The sequence below is a fragment of the Salvelinus fontinalis genome, chromosome 23 (assembly GCF_029448725.1).
Source record: "Salvelinus fontinalis isolate EN_2023a chromosome 23, ASM2944872v1, whole genome shotgun sequence".
In the NCBI taxonomy this organism is placed as follows: Eukaryota; Metazoa; Chordata; class Actinopteri; order Salmoniformes; family Salmonidae; genus Salvelinus; species Salvelinus fontinalis.
In genome coordinates this window covers 16,753,853-16,765,231 of record NC_074687.1, presented here as the reverse complement: position 1 = coordinate 16,765,231, position 11,379 = coordinate 16,753,853, and the positions used below count along the sequence as shown (strand labels likewise).

Below are 11,379 nucleotides of genomic sequence, written 5' to 3'. Positions count from 1 at the left end.
AGAGGGTCAACAGAGGCTGAATTTAGAGGCTGGTGTTAGAGCTACTGGTACCCACTCCACTGTAGGGTGAATCTCTGGCTAATAGCAGTGTAGGGGACTGTGTCCTCTACCCTAATACAGGAGCTGGGATGGCCGAGACACATTCACAGCTGTGCGTGCTCTCCCACAAAATCTTAATCCACTGCCGGGTGTGTGTTTTAGGGACTGCTCCTGTATGACTTTCTTCATGCATGCCCTCTCTTCTTCACTTCAATAAAGTCCCCTTGATGCTACACTTCAAGGGTTATATCCTGCCTTAAAACATTGATTCTTATTTGTTGTTTTTATTGCTGTTATATGTATGAAGTCAGGAGCCTGGTGTGTTTTTATTGGAAACCGTTCAAACAAGACACCACATAGCAGAGGTGGGACCAAGTCATTGTTTTACAAGTAAGTCTCAAGTCTTAGCACTCAAGTCTCAAGTCAAGACTGTCGAGTCTCAAGTCCTTAACTTTGAGTTTCGAGTCCTAAACAAGTCATAATGTGCTCTTCACCAAATGTAATACCATTTCATACATTTTAACAAGAGTAATAGTTAGTATATTACATTTACGCAAATCATGAATGCTTTTACACAATCGCCCAACCTTAACACACCCACAGCCACCCACCCCACACACCCTCTCTGTGTGGTTACAGTAGGCTAACGTATGTCAATGGTTTTAGGAACACCAGTAACATCAGGCAGGATTTAGGCTACCAACTGCCTAGCCAGTTGTAGCTCAATCTTGGGGGCAATGATCACGTTCCCGCACTGACTAGACTGTGTGGAGGCTCATTGATTTAATGTTACGTTAGCCTACATGATGCACCAGTAAATAAATAAAATATATAGCTGTGGGCTGCCGTTCTTTGTGCAGCTTCAAATGTCGAACAAAGTTGGAAGTTGTTGCGCCTCCGTCTGTAATTTTCTTCCCGCATGTTTTGCAAGTTGCAGTCTGTTTTTTGTTGACTACAGCGTAGTCTGTATATCCGAAAATAATATTTTGGGGTATCATCTTTCCAAGGGCTCCGTCTGAATTCACCCGCCGACGTTCCTCTGCATAGCCACGCACAGCTATTTCTCAGCTGGCACAATTTGATGGGCTGCTGTCCGATTCAAACTTTAATCCGTTAAATGAAGAGTTGATGCGCTGCACACTTTTTTTTTTTATAGCATAATTTTTTACATTTGCGCTTGGGGAGAGATCAAGTCAGGTCGAGTCATAAGGCTCAAGGTCAAGTCACGAGTCATTGGTGTCAAAGTCGAGTTGCAAGTCATCATATTTGTGACTTGAGTCTGACTCGTCCAAGTCATGTGACTCGAGTCCACACCTCTGCCACAGTTTACCCTGCCTATGTTTGTAAAAGTATAAATACTATGTTATGAAGGGCTGTTTTTAGACTGGTTTTATCTGAACTATAAGAGTTGGATGCTGAGCTCTCTTTAGTGTTGGTCCCTCTGTACTTTAAGAAATAATCCAGTTCTATCGTTTAGAAGTTGAGTCTGGTATTTGGAGCATGGCGTTTGGGTCGGACTGTGTTATACACACGCTCTATCGGGGTAATGGCTAGTGAGGCAGGGATGGTTTAGATTCCAGGCTCAGCCCTGTTAATGAGGAATGTCTAGTCTAGAGCTATTGTCCCGGTCTACTACCCCAGAATGGTACCGTGCTTCTATAGCTTTTACAGAAAGCGTAGCTCAATGCCCAGCATAACTGTATGACTGAGCTGTATGTCATAAATCATTTTGATTCAATAACTGTGCATGTTTGTGGCGTAAACATTTTTCTCTCTCTTTCTCAGATATTATAAAGGAACAGACTAAGGAGCTTCGTGGTACTCAGAGACAGATCACTAGAGACAGAGCTGCTCTGGAGAAACAAGAGAAACAAATGGTGAGACACACACACACACCCTATGAAGTGCTGGTAGGACAGAGGCAGGTTTTAGTAGTACCTTTTCTGTAGATTGCTGCTGATTGCATCAAACGTGTGTAAATGACTGTAGGCTAATCCTGCTCCATCCTACCCCCTACCTCAACTCACATCCCTTTCCTGCGCTGTCTGATAGGCCTACAGGCGGCTTCGCTAATGGCTGGGATAGAAAGGACAGGATTGGACAGGTAGATAGCTACAGGGTAGAGAGGCGGTAGAACACAGAGTCATGACAGGGCTGTGTGAACAGCAGAATACAACATTTCCCCTCCATTTCATCCTATGTCAGAAAATGAAAGGAAGAGTGGTGTCTCGCTGTTGTTTTAAGTAAACATCACACAGGACAGAATTGCCTCCCAAGGGACCAGCTTTTTATTACTCATTAATATTTCTCTCAATTAATCTAGTTACTATTTTTGTTGGTCTGGGGGAGAGAAAAAAAATTCTCTAAGAAGAGGTAGTGACCTATTTTACAGTTTAACACCCACACATACACACACACACCACACCACACCACACACACACACACACACAGCTTTCCCGGTCTCTGTTTGCTCTTCCTCTGCTGGGGCTGCTGTAGTTGCACAGTATTATTATTACCATTATTATTATTATTATTATTATTATTATATTATCATTATTATTAGACTCACTAACATAGAGACTACTGGGTCCTTCAGCATGCGCCCCAAAAACACAACTGATGTTCACATTATTGTCACTAACACAGAGACTACTGGGTCTTTCAGCACGCGCCCCAAAAACACAGCAACATAGTTTCAACCAGATATAGGATCTATATTATTCAGCACTGTGTGTGTAATGATTTGAATTTATAGCCAATGTATTCTATACAACAACTAAGTTCATTATTCACATGAAAAGGAACATGTTTTGTCACTTATCTAGCTGAAATATTGCCCTTGTCCAGTGAACATTAGATCAGTCTGTCTCTATGTACATTGTTACCCTGTGTGATGGCATCATCTATCTGTCAGTTGTAGCTCTCTCTCTCTCTCGCTCTCTCGCTCTCTCTCTGGCAGTAGAACATCAGTAGTAAGCTCACATCAGCAACACTCATCATCCCAGTCAGTCAACACTGAAACTCAGCCTAGATTCCCATTGTTAAATATTTACAGCATCATTTTTGCCAAATGGCAGATATTAAATATACGCATAATTATTAAGATGCTTAGGTCTTATATTTTCTGTCTATTCTTAACATGAATATAGTTAGCAAGCAGACAGACACCACCTGTGTGTATCTCTGAGGGTTATGTAATGAGCCTCCTCAGCTGTTTACCGGAGTTCTCTACCTGAGGAGAGCACTTCACATTCAGCTCCTTCCCTCAGCTCCTCTCCACCCTACGCAGCACTTATCTGCCTAATGGCAGTTTAACCCTCATACACACTGGCAGAGGGAAGGGGTGGAGCATTTGGGAGTATTAATCCTGTAAACTGTAATGATAATCATTAATAAATAATTGTTTTCAGGTCTGGCTCTTCAGAACAAACACACAAACACATAAACACAGACACCCAGGGCTGCAGCTGAATCTGTACTGTTTCCCAGGGGACATGTACAGCCTTGCGGTGTGTGTTTCCTCAGGGGGAGAGGCTGATTTCATGTGTTTATCGAAGCTAAGAGAGGCTGGTAGCTCTCAGGTGTTTAAACCATTGCCAAATCATACTATTTACACTGTTTATACTCTAACAGGGCTCTCTGGGGAACCTGATGTATATGCATTGTATACAGTATGTGCATGTATTTATGTAAACAGTATGAGTGTAGTGAGGTTTCCTGATTTAAAGCCAGTCAGAAGCTCCTCCTTGATAATTCTGCTCCTGTTCCTTCCCTCCTAGGAGATGGAGATAAAGAAGATGGCTAAGTCTGGGAACCGGGAAGCCTGTAAGATCCTGGCCAAGCAGCTGGTGCAGCTGAGGAAGCAGAAGAACAGGACCTACGCCGTCAGTTCAAAGGTCACCTCCATGTCTACACAGACCAAGGTCATGAACTCCCAGATGAAGATGGCTGGAGCCATGTCTGCTACGGCTAAGGTAAAGAGCACCATACACCAAGTTAGAGCGTTTTCTGTGTAGTAGCTCCGCACATACATCTATGTGTTTCTGTGTGTCTGGGTAATTGAGGCCAAAAGCGGGCCCACTAACCCAGTTAAAACATTCAAACAGCTTCTCCAAAAACAGCAGAACAGTTCAAAGGATTCTTCTCCTCCCTAGTGTGTAATAATTAGTCTCTTAGTCTGTCTATTATTTCCTGTCATCCCCTCAGGATGGTAATGTTTGTCTGACTGGGTGGAGATCCTACACCTGTATACAGCTCAGACACGCAGATGACATCCGTACACATCTTAGCTCATCGTGTTTAGAGCTTGGACCGTGAACTAGTTACAGTCACTAAGTATTTGTTAATGTTGTTATTCATGTATTAATGATCAATCTTTTTTTTCTAAATCAAAGCTGTCTGTTAATAAATCATAATCAGGATGGTGATTAGCTGAAACAAAGTGATGAAATTAACGTGTTTAGGGAAAACAGCTCGCTGTGTTTTAGGGACAACAGCTCACCATTCTGAGGTGGTAGAATGTAACTGAATGTGTGTGTTGTGTATCCTCCTATGGGTCCTGCTACTCTGGGTACGACCATTTGTCTTCATTGTGGAGGAGAAAATTCAAACTTTTCACCAAAAACCCCAAACCAGCCTCTATGTATAGACACACACCAGTATGCAGCTGCAGAGAAACCTCTAGAAACAGGGACACACTCTCAAACAGTTTGGGAACAATATGCAAATGACATCTAATTAGAGGCAGTGTGTGCAGCTCGTTTGGCTGTTTTAGGCTCGAGTGAAACTAGGCCATGGCTGAGTCAACACACAGGAAGGAGAGGTAGAATCCCTTGGTGTTGTTAATGTGCCTACATGCTCTGGGAGTTGTGTATTGTCTGTGCAGTATGGTGTAGTAGTATTTGTGTCGTAACTCTTGTATGTCTGTGTGTTGTCAAGACGATGCAGACTGTGAACAAGAAGATGGATCCTCAGAAGACCCTCCAGACCATGCAGGACTTCCAGAAGGAGAACATGAAGATGGGCATGACAGAGGACATGAGTAAGAGCTGCTGTCATTGGCTCCTTGGCCGAGGATTTAAATATTTAAAAGATGCACAATACTAACAGAAAAAAAACTGTCAAGTCCAAACCAAAAACTCCATGCAGATCAATGTGTTTGCCTGGTGTTTCAAAGACCTGTTAACTCACAGCTTTTAACGGTAAACTGACTAATACCTCTGTCTCTACCTCTCTCTGTCTGCCCCTCCCCCTTCCTGTTTACTCCTGTCCCTTCATCCCTCCAGTCAACGATACGTTAGATGAGATATTTGACGAGTCAGGTGACGAGGAAGAATCTCAGGACATTGTAAACCAGGTTCTGGATGAGATTGGCATTGAGATATCTGGAAAGGTAAGATATACTGCCCTATACCATACCACAGTCACTTCCCTCTATAAGCAGTCCTCTGAAAAGGTAAGAGATAGTCCTATACCATCTCAAAGCCTTCTTCCATCTGGATGCTGTGTGGTGTAGCAGACAGACAGGCAGCTGGAGGAGAGGGGGATGGCCCTTAGCCTGCCTGTTCTTATGGGAAGGTAGTCTGTAGATTGTGCCTGCATGTCTGTCAATATGTGCTGTATGGGGAGGTAGCCGGGTTGGGTTGTGCCTGTAGTCTGCCTGTGCGTGATGATATATGAGAGGTCGTTAGTGGCTGTCCCCATCTGGCAGAGAAACCACTCCCCCTGGGGGACAACATGTGTTACTACACCACACCGCTCTCAATGCAGAAGAGCAACTGTACTATGTGTGTTGTAAACATGGCCGGTCCGCTCATTAGGCAGGATTAGGCAGCCACTTGTGGTGGCAGATTGAAAAGGGCGCCATTGTCTGAGCTAAACTGACCAAGACGCACCTCCAACAACACATAAAACCTCACATAATGTTGCCCTAAAACAATGACAATTTCTCTCAACCAGTGTCATTTTGACGCTGCCGTGTGATAAGCAGTGCCCACTTTGTCAAAATATTTGCTTGTCCGTTCCCCGCGCCTCTCCAGGGTGCTGTTGGAGAGATGCATCTCTGCTGCGCTCCACCAACGTTCTGTCAAAAAAATTATCTAACATAAAACATGTCCATCCTTTTCTGTAGCTTACAGACTGGAGATAAAATGGATGACAATGTAATGAGACTTTTTACGTCATGCCTAACCTAAATGGCGCTCAATCAAATAAAAAATGCGCTGTCATGTTATCAGACAACATATCCTAAAAACAGGACAGGTCAAAGTGCAATGGACAATCACAACTGTTTTCCAGGAGTTGTCATGATCAGTGGTTTCAAGTTTGTATCCTTCAATTTTTGACAAGGTGATCATAGCGGAAAAGAACATACTTTTTATGGTTTGTTGCAATATGTAAACACATTGCAAATAGGCTCATGATAACTCCTGATAAAGTTGGGTAGCTGATATTCAGAGCTTAATTAGCCAAATTGATTTGTCACAGGGATCAGGACTAATACAGCTAATGGTGGGCCTACCACATGGATGGGCATTCATAAAATTCCATTGTGGGCTGACATGGTATGCTACACCCCATCTTTTGGATGTCTTTTTTGTGTGTGTTTTACAATCAGTAGGCTTACCACAGATGGGCATTCATAAAATGACATTTCAGGCAACACCGTAGGCTATATCTCAGTAAGCACGGATTTCAATGTCCACAGACATTGATTTTTCATCCGATCCGGGACAAATCTGAACCGATCATAGACGTCTATGTTTGGTCCAGATGTTGTCCAGTCTGGACCAGCCTTGATTTGGCCCAAACATAGACGTCTATAAATTACATTCAGAACCAAAAATGAACCTGATTTCAACCTCCGGGAAATTTTATTTTTCAACATCCGTAAAAGACACCTTTTCAACGTCCTGGAAAACATGTATTTTAAACATACAGAAACTACCTTTTCACCTTTTAATCAGAACCTACATTTAACCTAACTTCAACGTCTCGGAAAGATGTCTTTTCAAAGTAATTTTGCCTACTGGAACTATTCTAGTTTTGTGGGGGCGGAATTTTTTGGTCTTGCCTAGAGCAGCAGAACAGCAATGATCAGCCCTGGTTGTAAGCAGAGTGCCAGTGTTAACCTGTTGCAATGTTTGTGTGTTTCAGATGGTGAGAGCCCCAGCAGCAGGGAAGAATCTCCCCACTGCCTCTCCTAAACGGAAAACACAGATCTCTGACGATGAGATAGAGAGACAGCTCAGAGCACTGGGAGTGGACTAACACACACACACACACACACACACACACACACACACACACACACACACACACACACACACACACACACACACACACACACACACACACACCATGGGCTAGGTCTGTGTACTTGCAGGCTGGTGGTCCATGTGTCGGAGACTGGGAGACTGTGGCTGGTTATGAATATGTAGTGACTAAATTATGGAATAATAGAATGTCTTATTATGACCCAAACTACAATCTGCTGAAGGATGGGATATTTATGTACATACCGAGATTTAATGATACCGAGATTTGACTCCGGTGACTTCAATGTATACATGATATTTTGGAAGGACCAATCCTGTGGAAGGATGAAGTAATTATGTTTTTTTGTGCAATCACATCTTTAGGTACAGTACTATAGACGCTGGGGATGTCAGACTACTGACGATGTGTCTGTCTAGTACCACTTACATTAACTCTAGGAACTACTGACGATGTGTCTGTCTAGTACCACTTACATTAACTCTAGGAACTACTGACGATGTGTCTGTCTAGTACCACTTACATTAACTCTAAGAACTACTGACAATGCTTGACTTTTTCACTAATAAACATTTTGCATGAGAATCTATGGAATCGGCTTGACCAAACTGCGTATCCGTTAGGGACATACAGTTGAAGTCGGAAGTTTACATACACTTACGTTGGAGTCATTAAATCTCGATTTTCAACCACTTCACAAATTTCTTGTTAACAAACTAGTTTTGTCAAGTTAGTTAGGACATCTACTTTGTGTATGACACAAGTAATTCTTCCAACAATTGTTTACAGACAGATTATTTCACTTATAATTCACTGTATCACAATTTCAGTGGGTCAGAAGTTTACATACACTAAGTTGACTGTGCCTTTAAACAGCTTGGAAAATTCCAGAAAATGATGTCATGGCTTTAGAAGCTTCTGATAGGCTAATTGACATCATTTGAGTCAATTGGAGGGGTACCTGTGGATGTATTTCAAGGCCTACCTTTAAACTCAGTGCCTCTTTGCTTGACATCATGGGAAAATCAAAAGAAATCAGCCAAGACCTCAGAAAAACAATTGTAGACCTCCACAAGTCTGGTTCAGCCTTGGGAGCAATTTCCAAACGCCTGAAGGTACCACGTTCATCTGTACAAACAATAGTACGCAAGTATAAACACCATGGGACCACGCAGCCGTCATACCGCTCAGGAAGGAGACGCGTTCTGTCTCCTAGAGATGAATGTATTTTGGTGCGAAAAGTGCAAATCAATCCCAGAACCACAGCAAAGGACCATGTGAAGATACTGGAAGAAACAGGCAAAAAGTATCTATATCCACAGTAAAACGAGTCCTATATTGACATAACCTAAAAGGCCGATCAGCAAGGAAGAAGCTACTGCTCAAAACCCCCATTAAAAACTGCACGAGGTCAAAAATGGTACTTTTTGGAGAAATGTCCTCTGGTCTGATGAAACAAAAATAGAACTGTTTGGCCATAATGACCATCGTTATGTTTGGAGGAAAAAGGGGGATGCTTGCAAGCTGAAGAACACCATCCCAACCGTGAAGCACGGTGGTGGCAGCATCATGTTGTGGGGGTGCTTTGCTGCAGGAGGGACTGGTGCACTTCACAAAATAGATGGCATCATGATGTAGGAAAATTACGTGGATATATTGAAGCAACATCTCAAGACATCAGTCAGGAAGTTAAAGCTTGGTCGCAAATGGGTCTGCCAAATGGACAATGACCCCAAGCATACTTCCAAAGTTGTAGCAAAATGGCTTAAGTACAACAAAGTCAAGGTATTGGAGTGGCCATCACAAAGCCCTGACCTCAATCCAATAGAAAAATTGTGGGCAGAACTGAAAAAGCGTGTGCAAACAAGGAGGCCTACAAACCTGACTCAGTTACACGAGCTCTGTCAGGAGGAATGGGCCAAAATTCACCAAACGTATTATGGGAAGCTTGTGGAAGGCTACCCAAAACGTTTGACCCAAGTTCAACAATTTAAAGGCAATGCTACCAAATACTAATTGAGTGTATGTAAACTTCTGACCCACTGGGAATGTGATGAAATAAATAAAAGCTGAAATAAATAATTCTCTACAATTATTTGGACATTTCACATTCTTAAAATAGTGGTGTACTAACTGACCTAAGACAGGGAATTTTTACTCTGATTAAATGTCAGGAATTGGGAAAAACTGAGTTTAAATGTATTTGCCTTAGGTGTATGTAAACTTCCGACTTCAACTATAGATTCAATTTGACAAAATATAATCTAATGCGAATTCAAACTAATAATCATAAACTTGATATTTCAAGTAATGGTTACTTTTAATTGCTTGTTTTGTACAACTGAGTTGTACTCTAATTTGAAGATGTCTGTCTGTGTGTCCTGTCTTTCTGATGTGGGATGGAACCAGTAGTATGTCTGTCTGTCCTCATCTCTCTCTTTATCTCGGCTGCTGTGCAGTTACCGTATCTGTTGTTTAAGCTATTTGCTTAAACCACACACACTAGAGTGGACAAATAGTTTGTGAAGATGACACTAATGGTTTTGTCTTCCTGTAGTTCTCTCCACCGGGCTGTTGAGCAGGTTAGAAGACAATGACATATTGTGAAATGGCAGCTAAACAGCATTTAATGCAACCGAGAATGTTCTCTCATGGTCCTTTGTGGTTTTCGAATGTCGACTGGTATAACACTGAATGCTAAGATGATTGTGTTAATGTTTGTTACTGGAAAGCATTGAGACTGGTATAACACTGAATGCTAAAATGATTGTGTTAATGTTTGTTACTGGAAAGCATTGAGACTGGTATAACACTGAATGCTAAAATGATTGTGTTAATGCTTGTTACTGGAAAGAATTGACACTGGTATACTGTCTTTTACATTACTTTCCATCTTGATTTGTGGTGCAATTTTCCAAACAGGAAATGTAAATCAATGAAGGTTGATTTACCTAATGTATGTATGTATGTATCCTCTGTGTTTGTACAGTTCTACTGTTCTACTGTTTAGGCTTGATGATGGCTTTTATAATGAATAAAATCGCTTCATGTACTATCTGCTGCTCAAACAACCTTCACACTTCACATCAATGGTGTTTTTATTTAGTGATTGAAGGGGACAGGCAACAGTAGAAGTGACAGACATGGCAGAGAGGTGCAGCAACATGTAGCTGAGGCTACAGTCATACACAGCCTCCCTCTCACTGGAGCCATATAAACCACAGGCCGTAAATGAACATGTAGAGCTCATTACGTCAGGACACTCTCAGTGTCTGTAGTGCCTCACGGCTTCATCATCTGACAGACTGGATAGTATGTACATGTTGACAAGAGGGCTGGATGTTTATGTATTTATTCACAGAAACACATCAAGACATCAGTAAATATGAAAAATGGCACGGTTATACAGTACAGGGTGCATGTGCATTTGTCTGAACACAGCTCCCTCTTACTGGGCTCTCAGAAATGCCAACTGCTTAATAAATCAATCAACAAATCATTCAATTAAATGCATACATGACTGCAAAATCCATTCATTAATTGCATCTCAGATAAAAAGATTGTAATTAAATCATATATTACTTATTATTGATATATCAACCAGGTACTGAATGATTGATTGTAAGACAACAACAAGCACTTCTGGACTGCTTTTGAGTCCAACTGTACACTTACAGTGGCTTGCGAAGTATTCACCCTTCTTGGCATTTTTCCCATTTTGTTGCCTTACAACCTGGAATTAAAAATAGATTTTTGGTGGGTTTGTATCATTTGATTTACACAACATGCCTACCACTTTGAAGATGCAAAATATTTTTTATTGTGAAACAAACAAGAAATAAAACAAAAAATGGAAAACTTGAGCATGCGTAACTATTCACCCCCCCCCCCCAAAAGGTGGCTCTACAAAGTCAATACTTTGTAGAGCCACCTTTTGCAGCAATTACAGCTGAAAGTCTTTTGGTGTATGTCTCTATAAGCTTGGCACATCTAGCCACTGGGATTTTTGCCCATTCTTCAAGTCAAAACTGCTCCAGCTCCTTCAAGTTGGATGGGTTCTGCTGG

At 41.8% G+C, this 11,379-nt stretch overlaps 1 protein-coding gene across 1 annotated transcript in view; it reads left to right on the top strand.

The window, feature by feature from the left end:
- Positions 1-10,369, top strand: part of chmp2ba (charged multivesicular body protein 2Ba) — a 12,751-nt gene extending 2,382 nt beyond the window's left edge. Inside the window, exons 2-6 of the mRNA XM_055878062.1 lie at positions 1,825-1,916; positions 3,819-4,013; positions 4,978-5,080; positions 5,325-5,431; positions 7,195-10,369. Coding sequence (XP_055734037.1) covers positions 1,825-1,916; positions 3,819-4,013; positions 4,978-5,080; positions 5,325-5,431; positions 7,195-7,308 — 611 coding nt within the window. The 3' untranslated portion in view covers positions 7,309-10,369. The remainder of the gene's footprint in view (positions 1-1,824; positions 1,917-3,818; positions 4,014-4,977; positions 5,081-5,324; positions 5,432-7,194) is intronic.
- The last annotated feature ends 1,010 nt before the right edge of the window (positions 10,370-11,379 follow it).